This window comes from Bos grunniens, chromosome 7 (genome assembly GCF_055505025.1).
Source record: "Bos grunniens cultivar Pamir isolate PY7600 chromosome 7, Bosgru_T2T1.0, whole genome shotgun sequence".
NCBI classification, from domain to species: domain Eukaryota; kingdom Metazoa; phylum Chordata; class Mammalia; order Artiodactyla; family Bovidae; genus Bos; species Bos grunniens.
In genome coordinates, this window is record NC_141171.1 from 22,832,335 (window position 1) to 22,854,570 (window position 22,236).

At 36.1% G+C, this 22,236-nt stretch overlaps 1 protein-coding gene across 2 annotated transcripts in view; it reads left to right on the plus strand.

Moving 5' to 3' along the window:
* Positions 1 to 20,806, plus strand: part of FNIP1 (folliculin interacting protein 1) — a 121,451-nt gene extending 100,645 nt beyond the window's left edge. For both annotated transcript variants that reach the window (XM_086410449.1, XM_086410450.1), the window contains 5 exons: positions 3,039 to 4,449; positions 5,288 to 5,456; positions 12,006 to 12,203; positions 16,049 to 16,164; positions 18,072 to 20,806. In XM_086410449.1, the coding sequence (XP_086266575.1) occupies positions 3,039 to 4,449; positions 5,288 to 5,456; positions 12,006 to 12,203; positions 16,049 to 16,164; positions 18,072 to 18,150 (1,973 nt within the window). In that variant the 3' untranslated portion in view covers positions 18,151 to 20,806. The remainder of the gene's footprint in view (positions 1 to 3,038; positions 4,450 to 5,287; positions 5,457 to 12,005; positions 12,204 to 16,048; positions 16,165 to 18,071) is intronic.
* The last annotated feature ends 1,430 nt before the right edge of the window (positions 20,807 to 22,236 follow it).

Here is a 22,236-nt window from a genome sequence, read left to right on the forward strand (position 1 = left end):
TTTTGTGTAACTATCTGGAGTTATTTCATAGCAAAAATAAATAGAGAAAAATTAAGTGCTCTCTTTTCCCTTTCCTTTCTAAAGCACTTCTTCCTTGTTGTTACATGACTGCTAAATTGTCTTATCCCAATCTTATGTGTAATATTCCTTATGGATAGAGACTTGCAACTGCAACAAAAGGAGCAGAATTTACTACTAACTTTGGAGTCTTCTGGATTTTTTGTATTTAGTACTTTGCCTAGAAAGAATGAATGAACAAAGTTACCTGTGATCTCTAGAATAAATCTGGTTAACTGAGAAGCAGTCATGGAGTTTTCCATTGAACTATGTTTGTTTCTTTTGTTGAGTAAATTTTGAAAATGTTGCCGTTAGTGTTGCGCACCCCACTAAATAAATGGGTAACAGGAGAGAGGGTTTAACTGATGAGTTGACAGTCGTTAGGAAGGCAGTGTAGCCTGGAGCTTAAATTTAAGCATAGGCTGGGGAGTCAGGCATACCATGTTTGAACCACAGTTTCCCTGTTTATAAAGTAGGGATAATAAATAGTACAGGGAATTCCCTGGTGGTTTGGTGGTTAACATTCGGTGCTTTCACTGCCTCTGCCTGGGTTCAGTCCCTAGTTGGGGAACTGAGATCCCACAAGATGCATGGAGTGGCCAAAGATATATAAAATAAATATAAATAGTACATACTTTATAATGTGAAAAGGAAATGAAATAATATGAGTATAGTATTTAGGACAGTGACCGATAAATATATGTAGTTGCTGTTATCCTTGCTGTTACTCTGGTGCTATTTGGTGATGGAAGAAGAACTAGTGGAGAACATTTTGGTGACCTGGTAGAAACTTTAACTTCTCTTAGTTGTTAGGGTGCGTGAGCTTGCCAGGCAGATTGTCATGTGGCTTATTAATCATATAACCAATCAACCTCCCTCTCTCATTCCCACTCTGTTTCCTCCCTCCCTCCCTTTCCTTTCTTCTACATAATTAAGGAATAATTGGCACACAACAAACACATGTATAAAGTATACAGTTTTGTAAGTTTTGATATATATGTCAAAATATATATGAAACCATCACCAAAATCATTATGGTGAACATATTCATCATTACAGATTTTCCTCATGCCCCTTGTAATCACTTCCTCCCTACTCTGCCTGTTCACTTTCCTTTATACTCAGGCAGCCATTCGTCTGCTTTCTACCAATCACTGTAGATTAGTTTGCATTTTCTAGAATTTATATAGATGGAATCAAACACTAAGTGTTTTTCTTCGGTCTGAATTCTTTCATTCAACATAATTATTTTGAGATTCACCTATATTATATGTATTACTAATTCATTCTTTTTAAATGCTAACTAGTATTTCATTGTATGAATATTTAATATATGTTTTTCCAAATCAAGTAATTCAGTAGTTTTTTTTTTAATTTGAACATTTCAAATCTGTTTTCAGTTTCACAGTCATTTATTGAATGCACAATATATCTAAGGCTCTGTACAAAGAGCATTGGAGGATATAAAGATGACTGTCTTTAAGAAATGACAGTCTTATACTGTAGGTAAAATATATATGGACAATGAGGATAATTCAGATAGGAGCTGTAAGAAGTTAAAAGTTTAGTGGGAGTTCAGTTACAGAAGCTAACTTTTGTCCCGGGGAAGATGCTTTGGGCTGACAGAGATACAGAGGGACGTGAAAGTACATAGCATGAGTAAAGGGGTCTAGGTGTTAAAGTGCTGAGGACATTCAGGGGTCCAGTTGAAGTAGTCCACTTTAACTTGGACTTTGGATGAATAAAGATGAGAAAAGGTAATTATCAGAAGATCAACTTGGAAAAGTAAAGTGGAACCAGTCATGAAAGACTCACCAAGCCAAAGCAGTTTCAATTTATTTGCTTGTTAGTGGAAACCTTGGGAGTAGTTTGAACAGTGGCATCGTGGTGCTAGAGCCAGTGTCTTAGCTAGAGGAGAAAATGTATCATGTTAATACAGTCTATATATTATTTGAGACCTGTTTATGTTCGTTGCTTTAAAAAGTATGAGATTCTTGTAAAGTAAAAATAGAGGTTTTTCAAAAGTTGAATTAAATTCCACTCCCCCCTTTTTCGGAGAAGGCAATGACACCCCACTCCAGTACTCTTGCCTGGAAAATCCCATGGATGGAGGAGCTTGGTGGGCTACAGTCCATGAGGTCACTAAGAGTTGGACACGACTGAGCAACTTCACTTTCACTTTTCACTTTCATGCACTGGAGAAGGAAATGGCAACCCACTCCAGTGTTCTTGCCTCGAGAATCCCAGGGATGGGGGAGCCTCGTGGGCTGCCATCTATGGGGTCACACAGAGTCGGACACGACTGAAGTGACTTAGGAGCCCCCCTTTTTAAATGTAATAGCTGTTCATGTATAGTATCGATACAGAGGTGAAAATGAATCATAAAGCTGAACATGTTGCCCTTTGGGTCTGTCGTGAGTATCCAGCTCTCTGGGGAATGGAATGGAAAGGAAAATGGACTTTTAAAAACATGGAAGTTAATGTGAGGTCCTGAGTAGGACGGCAACAGTTGAGGTTCAGGAATATAATTTCAATCAAGGAAAGTTAAGTATGTGATGTGACTACTTCAGCTCTGCTCATTTTCACTTCTATTGTCTTCCTCTCCTTGGTCCTCAGCAGATGTGCTTTTGCACATAAGTACTTTAGTCAGTACTTGTCCACTCAGATGCTATACTCTGCAAGGGGACTGGCATGGAACATGTTCTTGGTAAATGTGACTTTCACAACTGACTGTTTGCTTGTGGTTTCAGCACCACAGCAGCTGCTTCAGGAGGAAGGTAGAAAGCCCCTCCATTCACCTTTCTTTTTGGTTAAGATCATTCATCTCATCCTACTCCTGAATAATCACTCACCTCTGAAGGAGCCAAAAGTAAAACCTGACCTACCCCTCATATAATAAGAGTAGGTTTCTGTTAATTGAAAATAGGGTGCTTAGCTGTATAAGTAGGAGATATGTCCATTAACTGATTTTTCTATTTCAGGAGACCTATATGGCGCTATTGGCTCCCCTGTACGGTTAGCAAGGACTGTGGTAGTTGGCAAACGACAAGACATGGTTCAGAGGCTGCTTTATTTTCTTACTTATTTCATAAGATGCTCTGAACTTCAAGAAACCCATCTTTTAGAAAATGGAGAAGATGAAGCCATTGTTATGCCAGGCACAGTAATTACTACCACTTTGGAGAAAGGAGAAATAGAAGAATCTGAATATGTGCTGATCACAATGCATAGAAACAAAAGCAGTTTGCTCTTTAAAGAGTCGGAAGAGACAAGGACTCCTAATTGTAACTGTAAATATTGCAGTCGTCCACTTCTTGGGCAAAATATGGAGAATGTTTCACGACAAGAGAGAGAAGATATTCAGAACAGCTCTAAGGAGCTGCTTGGAATTTCAAATGAGTGCCAGATGATTTCTCCGGACTGCCAAGAAGAAAATGCTCCCGATGTTAAACAGTACAGAGATAAGTCAAGAACTTGCCTTGATACCAAGTTAGAAACAGTTGTTTGCACAGGATCTGCTCCAGTAGACAGATGTGCATTGTCAAAGTCAGGCTTAGACCCAGCAGAGGAAACGTGGCAGAATGAGGAGTTGCTAGATTCAGGTTCTCACACAGGTAAAGTGTTGAGATCTGCAGGAATGGTTGTGGAAAAAAAACCTCCAGATAAGCTTGTGACAGCTGCATTTTCTTGTGAGGCAACCCAGACAAAGGTTACTTTCTTGATTGGGGATTCTATGTCACCTGACTCAGATACTGAACTCCGGAGTCAGGCAGTAGTGGATCAGATTACCAGGCATCACACCAAATCACCGAAAGAAGAAAGAGGGGCTGTTGATCAGCATCAAGAAGCTAAACAAACAACTAAATCTGAAGAGTCTGCTATACCGAACATAGTATCTGGAGAACCCTGTGAACTCCCTTGCTGGAATCATTCAGACCTAGAAAGCATGAGTTTATTTGATGAATATTTTAATGATGATTCAATTGAAACCAGGACTATTGATGATATTCCACTTAAAACAAGTACAGACAGTAAACAACACTGCTGTATGTTAGAGTTTTCAAAAAGGTTGTGTACAAAAAATAGCAAACCAAACAATGAATTTTGCAAATGTGTAGCAACAGTTCACCAAGATTCATGTAAAACCTGTTTTCCTCAACAAGACCAAAGAGATACACTCTCCATTCTTGTCCCCCATGGGGATAAAGAGAGTTCAGAGAAAAAAATTGCTGTGGGAGCTGAATGGGACATTCCAAGAAATGAAAGTTCAGATAGTGCCCTTGGGGACAGTGAAAGTGAAGATACAGGTCAAGATGTAGCCAGACAAGGAAACAGTTATTATGGAGGAGAGCAGGAGGATTGGGCAGAAGAAGATGAGATACCTTTTCCTGGGTGAGTATGCAGTTTTAACCTTTCATAGAACTTTTAAAAATATGTACAATTCTTTTGTTTAACTGGTATCTGAAAGTTGGTTGTAGCTAATATAAAAGAAGAGATCATTGTTCTGGACAAATTTTCTTTGATTATGATGTGCTCTTACAAGAAGAATTAAAGGCTAAGACTCATAGGTACTGTGGAAACGCTTTGTGAAGATATTAGAGAAAAGTTATGTTTGTGTATGGGAGATTCGCTACTGTCTAGGAGTTTTCAAGCCATTTAGGATAGAATTATGCTCCTCAGAGAGAACCTGTGCTGAGCCTGGCAACTAGGGAGAGGTGATCACTGAGAGAAGGTAGGAAATAGCTGTTAGAAATCAGTTTGCAGATAAGAGGAAAGCACAGAACATATACTCTCTGTCAAGAATACAAGGAAGAGATTCATACCTGAGAAATGTTACACACCAAGCTTTGGGTTTGTAAATTATTTATACTTGGTCTTAGGTGATGGTTTCTGTAATTTGATTGTATTAAGGGTGTGTTACATATACACAAGGGATAGCCTTCCTAAAGTCTGTTGTGAAAGATTCATGTTCATCTCATTACAGTTGTCCATCAAACCCTTTTTGGATACGAAGGAGTGTTTTGTGTTCTCATTGAGCCCTTAAGCCAGTGTGGTTTTTTTTGTTTGTTTTTAGGCCAGTTTTTATTTAAGGATGATTTTACTTTCAGTATATTTTATAGAGAATGATGGTACTGGAAATGTGGATTAGTAGAGTCCAAATTTTTTTGTATGTTTGTAAAATATATTCATTACTGAATAGATATGCCTTCTTTTGGAACTTTTCTCCCAGATCGAAGTTAATTGAAGTGAGTGCTGTTCAGCCCAACATTGCCAACTTTGGGAGATCCTTGCTGGGTGGCTATTGCTCTTCTTATGTCCCTGACTTTGTTCTTCAAGGAATTGGGAATGATGAGAGGCTCCGTCAGTGTCTGGTGTCAGATTTGTCTCATGCTGTGCAGGTGAGTGACCTTCACTGCTCTTAAATTTGGACAAACTATTAACCAGTAGAACCCAGAGTTGCCTTTTATTGGTCACACTTCAGTGTATAATTGGAGAAGGAAATGGCAACCCACTCCAGTATTCTTGCCTGGAAAACTCCATGGACAGAGGAGCCTGGTGGTTGCAAAGAGTTGAACATGACTGAACACACACGGATGCACAGACAGAACACAATTGTTTTCTAAATCCATCACTTTATATGTGGTTACCTGTCATTGTGAAAATAAGTGAAAGGAATCTGTCAAATTAGAAATCTTAAAATACAGAAAATGCTATGTGTATTCTTAGGTGTTCATCACTAAGTTATTTATAACATCAAAATATTGCAAATGCATAAATGTGAATAGGATTAATTTTCATTTCTGGCTATAGTATTACAGTTGATTTTTTATATATTGTTGTTGTATCCTGACGCTTTGCTGAGCTCTTTTATTAGTTTTCATAGTTCTTTGTGTGGCTTCTTCGAGATTTTCTACGTACAGCTTCATTTTACCATCTTCCTTTCCAGTCTGCGATGCCTCTTTTTTCCCCTGGCCTGATGGTATAGCCTAGAGCGTTTAGTATAGTGTTGCATTGAAGTGCTGATGGTAGACATCTCTATCTTGTTCTTTTCCTTAGGGAAAAGACATCAAGCGTTTAATTATTAAGCATAATAATGTTAGCTGTTGGATTCTTATACGATGCTCTTTTATCTGCTGGATAAAGTTCTGTTCCTAGTGTTTTGAGTTTTCTGTGCCCTACCCCCTTAAATCATGACCTAGTGTGGGATTTTGTCAAATACTTTTGTGAATCTATTGAAATGATCATGTGGGTTTTTCTGTTAATGTGATAGATTACATTGACTGATTTTTAGATGTTAATCCAATCTTTGTATTCCTATTGGGAAAAATCCCATTTGGTCATGGTGTATAGAATTCATTTAGCCTATGAGTTGACTTTGTGTGTGGTGTAAGATAGTGGTTCAGTTTCATCCTTTTGCAGTATGGCTGTTCAGTTTCTTAAGCACCATTTATTGAAGAAACTATTCTTGGGTCCTTAGTCAAATTAATTGAGCATATACACATGGGTTTATTTCTGTGCTCTTCAGTCTCTTATTGCTCAAATTAAAAAAAAAACAACTTTTCTTCCTTTTATTGTTATAAATAACATTGATACTGTTGCTGCATTTTATGAATTTAAGGTTATTTCTGTAGGCTAGATTCCCAGAAATGAAGATATTGACCAATTTTTAAATTTAGAACTATTTTCTTGTTCTTGTTGCATGTTTGGTATTTTCTTCTCCAAAGACAATGGTAGTTTGAACAGCAGTTTGTAATGTCCCTAAAACCTGTTCCCTTTAAAATATTGGGGTTCTCTCTCTTAAAAAAAAAAAAAAAGATATATGAAGAAAACTGATTAGTTTTGAGGAACGTATTTGTATCCAGCCTCAAATACTTCCAGGTCACAAATAGGAAATGTATTCTCAAGTAAGAATATGTTCCTCTTGGGTATAGGTTGTTTTTTCCAGAAGTTGATGGTTAAGGAAAGGACTGAAATTGACTAACTTGAAATTTTACCAGATTAGGACATTGCTTATGATAATCCATGAGTGAAAAGAAGCAGCTTCAGAATAAATCACTGGTACTGCCCCCTTGTTTCTTTAACAACTCCTAAAATGAATTTACACTGTTACACAGTGGAAATGACAAATAGAGTCAAGGGATTAGATCTCATAGATAGAGTGCTTGAAGAACTATGTAACACTGTACAGGAGGTAGTGATCAAAACTATCCCCAGGAAGAAGAAATGCAAAAAGGTAAAATGGTTTTCTGAGGAGACCTTACAAATAGTTGAGAAAAGAATAAAAGCAAAAGGCAATGGAGAAGAGGAAAGATACATCCATCTGAACGCAGAATTTCCAAAGAATAGCAAGGAGAGATAAGAAAGCCTTCCTAAGTAAGTGACCAATGCAAATAGAGGAAAACAATAAAATGGGCAAGACTAGAGATCTCTTCAAAAAATTGATACCAAGGGAACATATCATGCAGAGACGGGCACACTAAAGGACAGAAATGGTATGGACCTAACAGAAGCGGATGATATTAAGAAGAGGTGGCAAGAACTATACAAAAAAGATCTTAATCACTCAGCTAAGCACGATTTTGTGATCACTCACCTAGAGCCAGGCATCCTGAACTGTGAATTCAGGTTGTCCTTAGGAAGCATCACTATGAACAAAGCTAGTGGAAGTAATGGAATTTCAGCTGAGCTATATGAAATCCTAAAAGATGATGCTGTGAAAGTGCTGTACTCAATATGCCAGCAAATTAGGAAAACTCAGCAGTGGCCACGGGACTGGAAAAGGTTAGTTTTCATTGCAGTTCCAAAGAAGAGAAAGTGCAAGTTACTCAGTCAGTCTTGTCTGACTCTTTGCAACCCCATTGACTATATAGTCCATGGAATTCTCCAGGCCAGAATACTGGAGTAGGTAGCCTTTCCCTTCTTCTTCCCAATCCAGGATCAAACCCAGGTCTCCCACATTGCAGGCGGATTCTTTACCAGCTGAGCAACTAGGGAAGCCCAACCCAAAGAAAGGCAATGACAAAGAACGTTGAAATTACCACACAATTGCACTCATCTCACACGCTAGCAAAGTAATGCTCAAAATTCTCCAAGGTAGGCTTCAACACTATGTGAACTGAGAACTTCCAGATGTTCAAACTGGATTTAGAAAAGGCAAAGGAACCAGAGATCAAATTGCTACCATCTGTTGGATCATAGAAAAAGCAAGAGAATTCAGAAAATCATCTGCTTCATTGACTATGCTGAAGCCTTTGACTGTGTAGATCATAACAAACAGAGGAAAATTCTTAGAGATGAGAATACAAGACCACCTGGCCTGCCTCCTGTGAAACCCATATACAGGTCAAAAAGCAGCAGTTAGAACTGGACATGGAACAACTGACAGGTTCCAAGTTGAGAAAGGAATACATCAAGGCTGTATATTGTCACCTTGCTTATTTAACTCTAAGCAGAGTACATCATGTAAACTGCCAGACTGGATGAAGCACAAGCTAGAAACAGGATTGCCGGGAGAAATATCAGTAACCTCAGATATGCAGATGACACCACCCTTATGACAGAAAGTGAAGAGGAACTAAAGAGCGTCTTGATTAAAGTGAAAGAGGAGAGTGAATAAGCTGGCTTTATTAAAACTCAGCATTCAGAAAACTAAGATCATGGCATCTGGTCCCATCACTTCATGGCAAATAGATGGGGAAACAAAGGAAACTGTAACAGTCTTTATTTTTATTTTTTTGGACTCCAAACTCACTGCAGATAGTGACTGCAGCCATGAAATTAAAAGACAGTTGCTCCTTTTAAGAAAAATGATGACAAACCTAGACAGCATATTCAAAAGCAGAGACATTACTTTACTGACAAAGGTCCGTATAGTCAAAGCTATGGTTTTTCTAGTAGTCTAGTATGGATGTGAGAATTGGACCATAAAGAAAGCTGAGCACTAAAGAATGATGCTTTTAAATTGTGGTATTGGAGAAGACTCTTGAGAAGAGTCCCTTGGACTTCAAGGAGATGAAACTCGTTTATCCTAAAGGAAATCAGTCCCGAATATTCAACGGAGGAACTGATGCTGAAGCTGAAACTCCAGTACTTTGGCCACCTGATGTGAAGAACTGACTCATTGTAAAAGACCATGATGCTGGGAAAGATTGAAAGCAGCAGTAGAAGCAGATGACAGAGGATGAGTTGGTTGGATGGCATCACCATGAGTTTGTGCAAGCTACAGGAGTTGGTGATGGATAGGGGAGCCTGGTGTGCCGCACGCAGTCTGTGGGGTGGCAGAGTCAGACACGACTCAGCGATTGAACTGAACTGTAAATGAGTTTGATTTGGATCAGTTGTAGTCTCAGACTTGGGTTTTAGGCCCTTCTTTCTTGGGAAACTGGGCTTCCCTATTGGCTCAGAGGGTAAAGAATCTGCCTGCAGTGCGGGAGACCCGGGTTCGATCCTGGGGTCAGGATGATCCCCTGGAGAAGGGCATGGCAACCCATTCCAGTGTTCTTGCCTGGAGAATTCCATGACAGAGGAGCCTGTAGAGTCCATGGGGTTGCAAAGAGTTGGACATGACTGAGAAACTAACACTTCTTGGGAAACTACTGATGTGGGCTTATTTTCCTTTATCTTACCAAAAAAAATAGCTTTTAAAATCTTAGCCATGTGACTTTTGATTGAGGAGCTATAAAGTGAATTTCTAAAGTGGTTTTTAAGCTTTTTAAAAAGAGATATGTTTATTTCATAGCTGTTTCCTCATTACCTGTTTAGGCATTTCCTTGTGAGGCTAGTAGATGGACTTCCATTGTAATTCTCATCTCCTGAAAATGCCCTCTGCTTTTGCAAGAAGTATCTTCCTTTAACAGCTTGTTTTCCAACTTAAATTATTTAATTCTATTTCCCACCATATTTTTCTTTTATAAGAATAGTTACATTGAATATATATTCACTCTTTTCTTGTTTCTTAAAAATGTAAGATTTACCTTACCTCTTTATATGTATATACCATTTCCAAAATTATGTTTCGGTATTGAAGTTGATGAAAAGTATTATATCCTTGGTAAGAGGTGAATAAGAAATATTTAACTACCATTTATAAAAACAAATATAGAATTTAGAGTTCCATGGGAAGTCTTCACAGTGTTAGCTTTCCAGCCTCCTCCTTTGTATTCTTTTGTTTCCCACTTCTCAGTATCATTTTCCACAAATTTGGTTACATGCATCTACTTCTCTTTTTGAGTCTTTTCATGGTATTCCCCTTTATAGAATTATCCATAATCCTCTTCCATGTTTCGTTCGGAATGCTATTCATGTTTCAGTGACATATCCTTGTGCTCCTTCTACTGTGTAACTCCCAGTCATACAGAACCCACTGTTGCCCTCCTCTGGTACCCCAGCACTTGGTGACTGTTTGTTACCCAAGTATTTTCATAGCTGCATATGTATTTCTTTTTATCTCCCTCATAGGACTGTGAGCTCCCTTCTCTTTGTTTCCTTAGCATCAAGCAAAAAACTTTATTCTGGACCAGGAGATATCCCTCGGTGGGGTGGGTGCCAAACTTGAATTTTTCCTGGAGTAAACTTGTTGTATTCTTGCTATGAAATTTTAGTAACAGTGAAAGTTAGAAAGAAGAAAGGCCATTGGGTTTAAGTATTTCAGGTTGTAGTTTATATTTCAGTCTTACTGCCAGTATGTTAATTCATATGGCCAATGGTGAAGAAAGCCTTACCTTTCTGAATACAAAAAGATGTATTGAGCATCTCTTATTTATGGTGGTATTATGTACTTAATTCTTTGTGGGTAAACCATGGGAACCCAAGGGCACAGGCATATGCCTGTGGTTCTTTTATCCATATATGTGAGCTAAAAATGTTTTTCTATTTCTTAAATTTTCTTATTAAAATATCATTTAGGTGAATGCTTCTGATTCAAATTTAAGCAGTATAAAGATTACAAAGCAAAAAGTGAAGATTCTCTATACTCTTAATATTTTGTATTTCTTCACAGAAAACTTTATAATAAACAGTTTGATTTGAGTATTTTCTTTTTTCTATACATTTTCATTTAGATAAAGATCTGAATTTTTAAGAACATAACTGGGATATAGTATGTGCGTGTGCATGCACATGCTCAATCGTGTCTGATTCTTTGCAACTCCGTTGTAGCCCAACAGGCTCCTCTGTCTGTGGAATTTTCCAGGCAGGAATATTGGAGTGGGTTGCCCTTTCCTCTTCCAGGGGATCTTCCCGACCTAGGGATTAAACCCTCATCTCTTGTGTCTCCTACCTTGCTTGGCAGGTGGATTCTTTACTGCTATACTACCTGGGAAGCTGCGGGTAGTGACTTTTCTCCCACCCATTTAACCAAGTATCCTGAGAAACATGTTCGTATATGTTGATTTGTCTCCTTTTTAACTGCTGTATCTATACTCTGGATATATATTTTTGTAAAATAGAAAAGCCTAGCACATATAGCCAGGAAGAGATAATCAAGAGATAGTCTCTGAGGTGCTCAAAGAAATTAATGCCTGACTGGATGGGATAGTTAGCACAGAACCTTATCATTGACCTTTCATATGAATTTATTTCCTTCCTATTTTTAAAATATTTAGCTCTTTCGAAGTAAAAGCATTTTCTTTCATTTGCCTGGCACATAGTTGGCACTTAGTAAATCTGTTGAATGAATGATCAAAATACTGGTAAAATTCAAGTTCTGGATTAAAGGATACAAAATTCTGGTAATGAATGTATTATCATTTCTATAAGATATCTCAGGGTATTTGTTATTGAGCTACTTTCTTCACCGTCAAGGATTCTTTGGCTGTAACTCTCAGAAGTTTCATATTTCTCTGTTTTGTTTTTGTCTAGTACCTCTTCCTTGTGCATCCCATTAACATTATCTTTGAAAACTTTTCTTTTTTTAAGGTGATTTATTTTTCTTTTTCCTTTTTTCCCAGCATCCAGTATTGGATGAACCAATAGCAGAAGCTGTCTGTATTATAGCAGATATGGATAAATGGACTGTTCAAGTGGCCAGTAGCCAGAGACGAATGACAGATAATAAATTGGGAAAGGAAGTGTTGGTTTCCAGTCTTGTTTCCAATCTGCTTCATTCCACTCTTCAGCTTTATAAACATAACCTGTCTCCAAATTTTGTAAGTATGTGTAAGGCTTGAATTAACTGTGGACACTGTGATAGCTAACTTAACCCTATTGTTATTCATGTGCCTACACTGAATACTACTGTTATCTTCATTATTATTTTCCTGAAAGAAGGTGTTAAGGACTCAATGTTTGTATTCCTCTAAAATCAATGTTGAAGCCATACTCTGCAATGTGATGGCCTTTGAGAAATAATTAGGGTTAGATTAGGTTATGAGAGTGGGACTCTCATTATGCGATTAGTGGCCTTACAAGAAGAGGAAGAGAGCGATTCCATTTCCTCTACCGTGTGAGGACACAGGGAGAAGGGAGCCATCTGCTAGCCAGGAAGAGAGTTTCACTAAAACTCAGCCATGCAGGCACCCTGATCTCAGACTCCCAGTTTCCAGAGCTGTGAGAAAATAATTATCTGTTATTTAAGCCATTGAGTCTGTGGTACTTTGTTGTTACAACTTAAACTGAGACAGAAAGGGATATGTACATGTACTTGTCTATATAGTCTATATGATTTCTGCAGTACCTGGTTTAGTATTATGTGAAGTAATGACATGTAACAAGCCCTAAGCTCTGTGCAGAATGCCAGTGCATTGTGTAGCCTCATTTTCATATTAGGACTTTGGATGATTGTTTTTTTTTTTTTTTTTTTAAATTTTTAAATTAAATATTTCTTTATTTATTTGGCTGTGCCAAGTCTTAGTTGCAGTATTTGGGATTTAGTTCCCTGACCAGGGATTGAACCCAGGGCCCCTGTACTGGGAGTGTGGAGTCTTAGCCACTGAACCACCAGGGAAGTCCCTGGATGATCCTTTTTTATAACACTGGTAACCTTTTTCTGAAGATGCCATTTTGAAGATTTGAAGATTCTTTCCTTTTTTGGTTAGGAGAACTGTAATACAGCATAGTTAAAGACCTTTGTAGATCAACAAGACAAAAGCTATATATGATAGACCTAGAGCTGGCGTTACACTCAGTAATTAAAGACTAATAAAAGTTTTACCCTTAAGAACAGGGAGAAGATGTGGTTGTTCACCTTCACCACTTTTTTTCAACATAGTATTGGAAAGTCATAACCAGAACAGTTAGGCAAGAAAAGAAGCAAAAGGTATCCTAATTGGAAAAAAAGAAATAAAACTATCTTTGTTTGCAGATATGATCTTATACATAGGAAACTAAGATTCCACCAAAAAACCCTGATAGAGTTAATAAATGAATTTAGCAAAGATGTAAGATAAATTCAGCATGCAAAGATAGTTGCATTCACATACGCTAGGAATGAACAGTCTTGAAGAAGAAATGAAGAAAGCAATTACAGTAGCATTAAAAGAATAAATTACTTAGGAGTATATTTCACCAAGGAGGCAAAAGACTTCTACATTGAAAACTACAAAACATCTCTGATAGAAATTAAAGATGTAAATAAGTGAAAGTCATTTCACATTGTTTGGAAGACTTAGTATTATTAACATGATAGCACTAAGAATGAAGCTGGGGGACTTACTCCTCCTAATTTTAAAACTTTATATAAAGGGACAGTAATCAAAATAGTGTGGTAGTATAATAAGGACAGACATATAGACCAATTGATTATAGTATCCCCCAAATAAACCCTAACATATATGGTCAATCAATTTTTGACAAGGAAGCCAAGACTATTCAAAGGGGAAAGGAGTCTTTGCAGCAAATCCTACTGAGAAAACTGGATTTGTGCGTGTCCCTAGAGAAAGGAAAGGCTATCCACTCCAGTATTTTGGCCTAGAGAAAACTGGATATCCACATGCAAAAGAATGAAGTTGAACCGTTACTTTATTCCATTAACAAAAATGGACTTTAACTTAAATCTAAACTTAAAAAAAAAAAAAAACTAAATTTAAATATTAAACCATAAAACTCTCTAAAGAAAATATAGGGTATAATCTTCATGATACTGGAGTTAGCAGTGATTCCTTGGACGTGGCATCAAAAGGACAGACAGTAAAGGAAAAGTAGATAAATTGGGACTTTATTGAGCTAAAAACTTTTGTGTATCAACAGAGGGAAAAGACAACTGACAGGACAGGAGAAAATATTTACTAATCATACATCTGAAAAGAGATTGATATCCAGAATACATAGAGAACTCCTACAACTCAGCAAAGAAACAACTCAAAAAGTAGGCAAAGGACCTGAGTAGACACTTCTCTAAAGAAAAAACACAAATAGCCAATAAACACATGAGAAGATATTCAACATCCATCAGTTATTAGGAAAGTGAAAATCAAAATCACATTGAGATACCATTTCACACCCATAAGGATGGTTTTAATCAAATAAACCCCCAAAATAACAAATATTGAATACAGAGAAATCAGAACCGTTATGCATTGCTGGTGGGAATGTAAAATGGTGTGGCTGGTGTGGAAACAGTTTGGCAGTTCCTCAAAAAGTTTAACATTGTATTAAATGTCATGTGGTCCTTGTGTATTTATAATCAAAATAAATGAAAGCAGGGACTGAACAGTTGTTCCCTGTTTTTCACAGCAGTATTACTTGCAATAGACAAAATTGGAAACAACTCATGTCCACCAGTAAATGATGTGTAATACATAGAATGGAATATTTCAGCTATAAAGAGGAAGAAAACTCTGATACATGATACAGCAGGGTTGGAATGTTATGCTAAGTGAAATAAGCAAAATACAAAAGGACAGATATTGTGTGGTCCCAGTTACATAAGTTGTCTGGAATATGGATGTTCATAGAAACAGAATAGATAGGTTACTAGGAGTTGGGGGAAGGAGGGCATAAAGGGTTATTGTATACTGGGTGTAGAGTTTCCATTTGGGATAATGAAAAGGTTCTGGAAATGGATAGTGATGATGGTGTACAACATTGTGAATATACTTAATAACATTGAATTGTGTGCCTAACAGTAGATAATATGGTAAGTTTTTGTGTATGAATCCTATTATTAACATATGTTTTATAGATATTTTCTTTTTCACATAAGGCATTTTCAGTCTACATGAGCATTATATTAATACTACCAAAAATACACCACAAAAGAATATGTGCCAAGAAATCTATTCAGTTTTTGTTTCTGAAGAAAAAGAAAATGTGTTTTTATTAGGAGTTTTAACAGCAGCCAGTTTTCATACGAGAGAAATATTCTGCAAGAATTTAGTATTTTAGCACCTACACCTCATGCTTTTTCCTCATATATATATATATATATATATATATATCTCAACAATTCACATAAAAAGACACTTGCTTTAGTGACTTGTGCAAGTTAATTGACAAGAAACAAAATGTTTATGTTTTAGTTTTTAATATTCCAGCCTAGAAACATTTCTTCTAGTGAGGCCTATAGAGCATTCTCTATGAGCTGCTGGAAATTTTTTTCTTTTGCTTTCCATAGGTGAATGCAGCCTTTTAATGTAAATACATTTGAAGTATATTAATTTATAAGAGTGTTATAGTTATCAAATTTGGAATAAAAACTTATTTTTCAAACTTCTGGATATGGATGGTGGTGATAAGTTGCATAACCTTTTGAATGTACTTAATGCCTCTCAGTTGTATAAAGTAGTTAAAATGGTAACTCATATGTAAAATGGTTAACTTGATATTGTATGTAATTCACCACATTAAAAAATAGCTCTGTAGAATCTAAATCTTTGATACAAGCTAGTGAGTTTACACTCCTTTAGCTAAAATTGCATGCTTTAAAAATATGCTCCAAATTTTAGATTATGTTGGAATGGCTAAGTAGAATTGTCAAAGTATAATGTTTTGGAATTTGCCATTACTTTGTGTTGTGCGTTTTCTGACCTCATTCTTGGTTCCCTCCTAACTGCAGTGTGTAATGCATCTTGAAGATCGGTTACAGGAGCTGTACTTCAAGAGCAAAATGCTGTCTGAGTACCTGAGGGGGCAGATGCGTGTTCATGTCAAGGAGCTAGGAGTGGTTCTAGGGTACGTTCCTGATTTCTTCTCTGGCTTTGCTTTTTCATTGCACTGTCTTTATTTAGGCAAGGAACATTCATCAAAATTGCCTTTTTCTTTTTAAATTGTTGTGTTGTTAGAACCTGTACAGTATTATCATCTGGATTGCTCTCTACAATATAAAAACAGAACCTTGTCTTGGACTGATGTGAAAGGCACTGTCCCTGGCAGTTCACTAGACTGAGAATATAGTTTAATAGAAATGAATTAAAATATAAATTTTGGCATTAGAAAAATTGAATATTCATTTTTATTTATTAAATATATTATAAACTCATCATTCCCAGCATTTGCCCTGTCATCCAGATGAACTGATTGAAGAAGTAATGGCCTTCTGTGGATGGTGGTATATTATCTACATATTTATTGCTCCTTCTCCACTTTTTATATATTATGTCTTAATACTCTGCAATTATTCCTGGGAAGAAGCCAGTTATGTAAAATGCTAACTGAAGGACAAAGAGGAATTTGGCGGGAGTCATGGTATAGCCCCTTTCATTATGTTCTGTGGTCACTTTCCCTGTGTTCTATGGCCACTTTTCGTGTGTGTGTGTGTGTGCATGCACAGGTACATGAATTATTTCTTGAAATGCTGGTTGAATAAATTAAAACAAGCTAGAACTTTTGTCTAGTTTTAGCTTTTATGAAGGGAGAAACAGCTAATATTGAGTTACTACTGTATGTCTGAAACCAGATTAAATTCTTTCATTAATGTTATTCCTTAGCATCCAGATTGGAAATGATTCTCTGTGTGTGAAGCTTTTTATTTTTTAAAAGTTTAAACTAATTTTTAAGGTAATGTATATACAGTGTACATGCATTTTGGCATAAAGTGAAAAGTAAGTTGTATCATCTTTTCCACAATTTCTGTTTTCATCCAAACACAGTTAATGAATTGTTTCTTATAGAATTTTTAAATGTGTAGGGTTAAAAATGCAAATTAGTTTATACTCTGTTTGTCATTGTGCTACTTGCCTTTTAATGAATCTTGAATGTTTGTTCATTTAAGCACATACCGCACATACTGGTCTATATCATTTTTAAAGGCTATATTGCATTCCATTGTATGGTGTTTAGATTATTTTCAGTAGTTTGCTATTACAGATCAGTGCTGGAATCAGTATAATTCTTTAAAGTATATAGGATACATTATTTGAAGTAGAATTTTTTAATTAAAGGACATGTGTATTAAATTGTTGATAGATGTTGGTATTTATTTTGACAAGCAGTAGTAAATTCTATTCAGAAAGTACCAGAATAAATTCCCACAAACAGTGGGAAGCATACTCTTCCTACTACTTTTATTACCAAACTTTTTAATTTTTGCTAAGCTACTTGCTGAAAAATGAAAGCTGATTTTATTCAGATTTATTCTCTAACCATGAGTGAGTCTGCATAACTTATTTTGATATTTATTGGCCAGTTTTCTTTTCCTGTACATTATTTGTGGTAGATTGTATTTTTAAGAGGCTTCCATTACTTCTTTCCAGTGAATCTTACTATAGAAACATTTGTATCCAGAACAATAGGGCTGCATACTATCATTCTGTTATTATATAGTATTTCTTAGACATCATCACTTGCCCTGATGCATGGCCCATCAGCAGATCACTGAGATGGTTTTTTACATTTAAGACTTCGTTTCTGTTGCATTTCAGAGGTTTCCTTTTTAAAAAAATCTTTGGTTATGGTTTTTACTTAAGGAAAAATTTCTTATTTTCATTATCTTGAGCTTTCTTCCCCTTTTCATTTTGGCCATGGTGGCCAATGTCCTTGATTGGAGATGTGTAGTGATCTTACAGGTAGCAGTCTTTTGCCTGTAGGACTTAGGTACTGGGTATAGAAAACCTGAACTGAGATTTTTTTTTTAATTTCAGGATTGAATCCAGTGATCTTCCTCTCTTGGCTGCTGTAGCGAGCACTCACTCCCCATATGTTGCTCAGATACTACTTTAACATAAAGGCTGTTGGAAGTTAACTTCAGTGAAAAGTTAAGTAGAAACCAAGGAAGCAGTCACAACATGCATTTATGGCAATTTTTTTTCTCTGTCAGACTTTCATCTGAATGAGTCAGTCACCTTGGTATTCTGTATTGCTGTGCATATCATGTCACCGGATGACTTTTTCATTTTAATTGGACTTTTGGATGGTGGTAGATTTTTAACCAAGTGAAACTAAAAAGAGCGTTTTGGGGAAAAGCATTTGAAGACGCCACATTGTAACTTAGAAGTTTCTATAAAATGAGTAACATTGAAGAATTTGATTATGATCACTACAGTCTTGCCACAGCTCATAAGTAGCAACAGGTATCTCACTAAATGGCCCAGAAATAGTCATTTCACTAGTTTTCTTTGTTTCTAAGGTACAGAGATCTATAGAGTTGTGATTATTTGGTTTTGTTTGTTTTTCAATTCAAAATACCTAATTTCTAAGTATTTCTCAATATTTTAAACAACTTTTAATTAAAATAAACTCAGAATAAAGTGTATAAATTTGTGTTATGTTATCCACCCAAGTGTACATATGTATCTATTTTTTAAAAAACCAGAGGTAGAAATACAAGATTGGTAAACATGCCTTTTTAAAGATATATTTTCAACTAGTAGTAATTGTATATAGTGTTGAAATATTATTTTCTGGTGATTTTTCTGTTTCACACACCCTAAACTATAAGTAAAGCCAATCTTTTTTTAAGGTTGAGGAATGTAGATTCCCAAAATAAGAATTCTACTTTATACTATTTGTTTTGTTTATAAGTATAAGCTAATTCTTATAAATGTTAATATTTACATATTTGCATCTAATTTAATAAATTAAAATTGGGATTAAAAATTGCACCAAAGCATTGGCAGAAATAATACTATTTTCTTTAAAAGTGCTCAGGTAGCCGAGGCCCTTGGTTTTCGGTATCAAGCCCTTCTTGAACCCATAGGAACTGAATATTTGTTCACTGCTTCATAATATTCAATTTACACTAACAAAACTCATTAATTCTTAAAATTTTCTTTTCTCTAATAGCTCCTCCCTTTCCAATAGCTAATATTTTTTCAAAGATTTCAACTTTTCAGTTGTAACTGTTTTTGTATATACTGGGGAGGGTTGTTTGTGAGAAAGGCTAATATGGAACCAAACTCTTGTAAGTAATGTAAATAGAAAGATGGGTAGATAAAGTTTTCAATATGCTCTACTACCTCAGTTTACTTGAAATACTACATTATATTAATAGTTTATCCTTTACTTATCTGGTCTAAGATGCTCTTAATGTAAGAAGTGAAACTGGTTTCTGCTTTCATGAACTATTTTCATCATAATCAGCTGATTAGCTTAAAACTGAAAACCACTTGCTTATTCTGTTACTAAGTATCTTTTGTGTATAATGCATCCATTCTTGCTATTTAAATTTTCAGTAATTAAGGAAATTTCTGTGGTTTATTTAGTTTCTGACCTCGAATTTATAGCATTGGGTCACATTTTACCTTGTTCTCATCTCCAGCTAGACTGAGATGAAATGGTTATTTTAATGGAATGTAAACCTGAAGTTGGTGTGCCTGCAGGCAGTTTGGCCCCTGTATCCTCTCAGCTGCTTTAGTGCCTGAGTCTCCCATGGGCGACTTGCTGTCAAAGAGTGTTTGTGGATATATTTTCATTGGCATAGTTTTTTTTTAGTCTATTCATTAAAGAAATTCTCTGATCTGTTGTTTGGAATTTTATGAATCAATCTCTTTTTCTGAATTCAGAATATGGAAAAGATCGTATGTGGGCCACTTATATTTTTTCTCATCATAGTTCAGGATGCATAGCAGGTAGATAATGTCTTGTTTTTGTGTCTTATTTTTTAAATTAATCATCAAACTATTCACAGTCCTGTCTATTTGAAATCTGTAATAAATTACCATTTTGGAAATCTGGTTTTCAACAAATGGATGGCTCATGCTACTGTAATTCTTAAAACTAAGCTTCGTATAGAATCATTAATCCTGTAAGGATTCCTGAGTTCTACAATTTACCATCCTGTAATTTTTGCTCAGTTTGTTATAGTTATTCTTTCATTACACAAAGCCCAAGGAATGAACTGCTACTTCTTTGAAGTATGGTCATTATGATGAATGTGAAAAGAATTTTGGCCTTTTCAAAACAATTTTTCAACTTCTTATGGTACAGACAGATATGTAGTACACATTTTAAAAACCTGTTTGTTGCAGCAGGAAATGAAAAAGGAATCTTTTACATTATAGATTTAAAACTAATTTTACCTGTATATAAACTAATTGTTTTGATTTTAAATATTCCTGGTTTCTATTAATGTGTCTTAATTTTGAGTTTGAAAATGTTAAGTGCAATAAACATAGTAGCACAGATTTCATTTTGTTGCAGTTGGCATACACTGGGGATGATCACTTAAAAAAAAAACAAACAGATTTTACACAATGCCTACTTCTGCTAGATGTCTTATGAGATTGTTTTGCTTTCTCTAAGTTATTTAGATGGTGGGAGATGTAAAATGTAAATACGTGTTTCTTGTTCTGTATACATTTCTCAAATGTACGCCTGTATTATAATAACCTCCCAGTTCTAGGGGATATTTGTGCAATAAATACACATGTCAATTTGATCGATGATGTTGGTCTTTTTTTCACATTTAATAAGGTATATGTAACATTGTGGACTCTGTTGCCAGCCCATCTGGATTCTTTTCCCAAGTGTGACACCTATAGGCGGGGACCTTGTTCATAATGTCCTCTAAGTTTGTCCTTCTCTAATCCAAAATTTCTGTATTGGTCATTTAGTTGAATCTGCTTTATGAGGTGGTAAGAATCAAATGAAATAATGAATATCAAGAATTAATCTCAATGCTTGACGGCACACTCCAAATGCTCAGTAATGTTGGTATGTTGCTAGGTGGAAGAGGGTATGGCAACCCACTCCAGTATCCTTGCCTGGAGAATCCCCATGGACAGAGGAGCCTGGTGGGGTTGCAAAGAGTCGGACATGACTGAAGTGGCTTTGTGCACACACAGCATGGTTGCTAGGTAATCTGTCCAGCCTTTCCTGTACAGCCCCTACCTGTTTTATTGTGGGCAGAATTTAACATACATTCTTTTGAGTTAAAATATAGTAACCAAAAAATATGATATATTCTTATATTTAACCTAATCTTCGTGATGATGAATTGGAAACAACTTTTGGAATTGACGAATTGGAAACAATGAATTGGAAACAATTGCTTTTATGAAAGCAACTGAAAATTATTTAAAATCTAGAAGCCATGTAAACCTGGGGAATCTTCCTGACCCAGGGATTGAACCCAGGTCTCTGCAGGCAGATGCTTTAACCTCTGAGCCACCAGGGAAGCCCAATTCAAATTACTACTTAAAGTCCTATCTCAGACCAGAATGCTTCCAACTAGGATGTGGTGACAAATGCGTTGTAAAGCTATCTGAGATTTCTTTTGTTTGTCTTTGCCATTGTAGGAGGTAGGGGTGGGATGGCAAGTGGAATCAAACATGAGCTGAAGGTGCACTGGGGGCTGGGGAATTGTAACTCTGAGTGAGAAGGATTTAGGCAGATAGAAAAGAGGGAAGTTGGAGAGTGTAGTGCTTCCTGTTGCTTTATAGTTCAGACTGTGGACTTGACTCTGTTTGTTCTAAACTTCCCTAAAGAAAGAAAATACTGGCAATCCCAAAAGATTTTTTCAAAGATTTTTGAAGTTTTAAAAGAAATTTTAAACAGATTTTTAAGTAGATGAAATTTCTATCCATTTTTTTTTTTTTTTCAGGAGAACTTTTGGTCTTAAAACATATGCTTGGGTCAGAGGCTCCTTTCTTGCCCAGACCCCAGGACTTTGTCCTCTTATAACCTTTCCTTTAAAAGGAACTCCTCTTTTCATAAAATTGTGAGCCTAGACTGATTCCTTTATCAGGTTGCACACAGCTCTCTGCCCAGGTTAACACTATCTGACTAGACCTCCCATAGATACATGTGTATTTACTCTAAGGAGGATATTAAGTTGAAGAGGTTTGAGATGCCTTCCTTTCCAAGTAA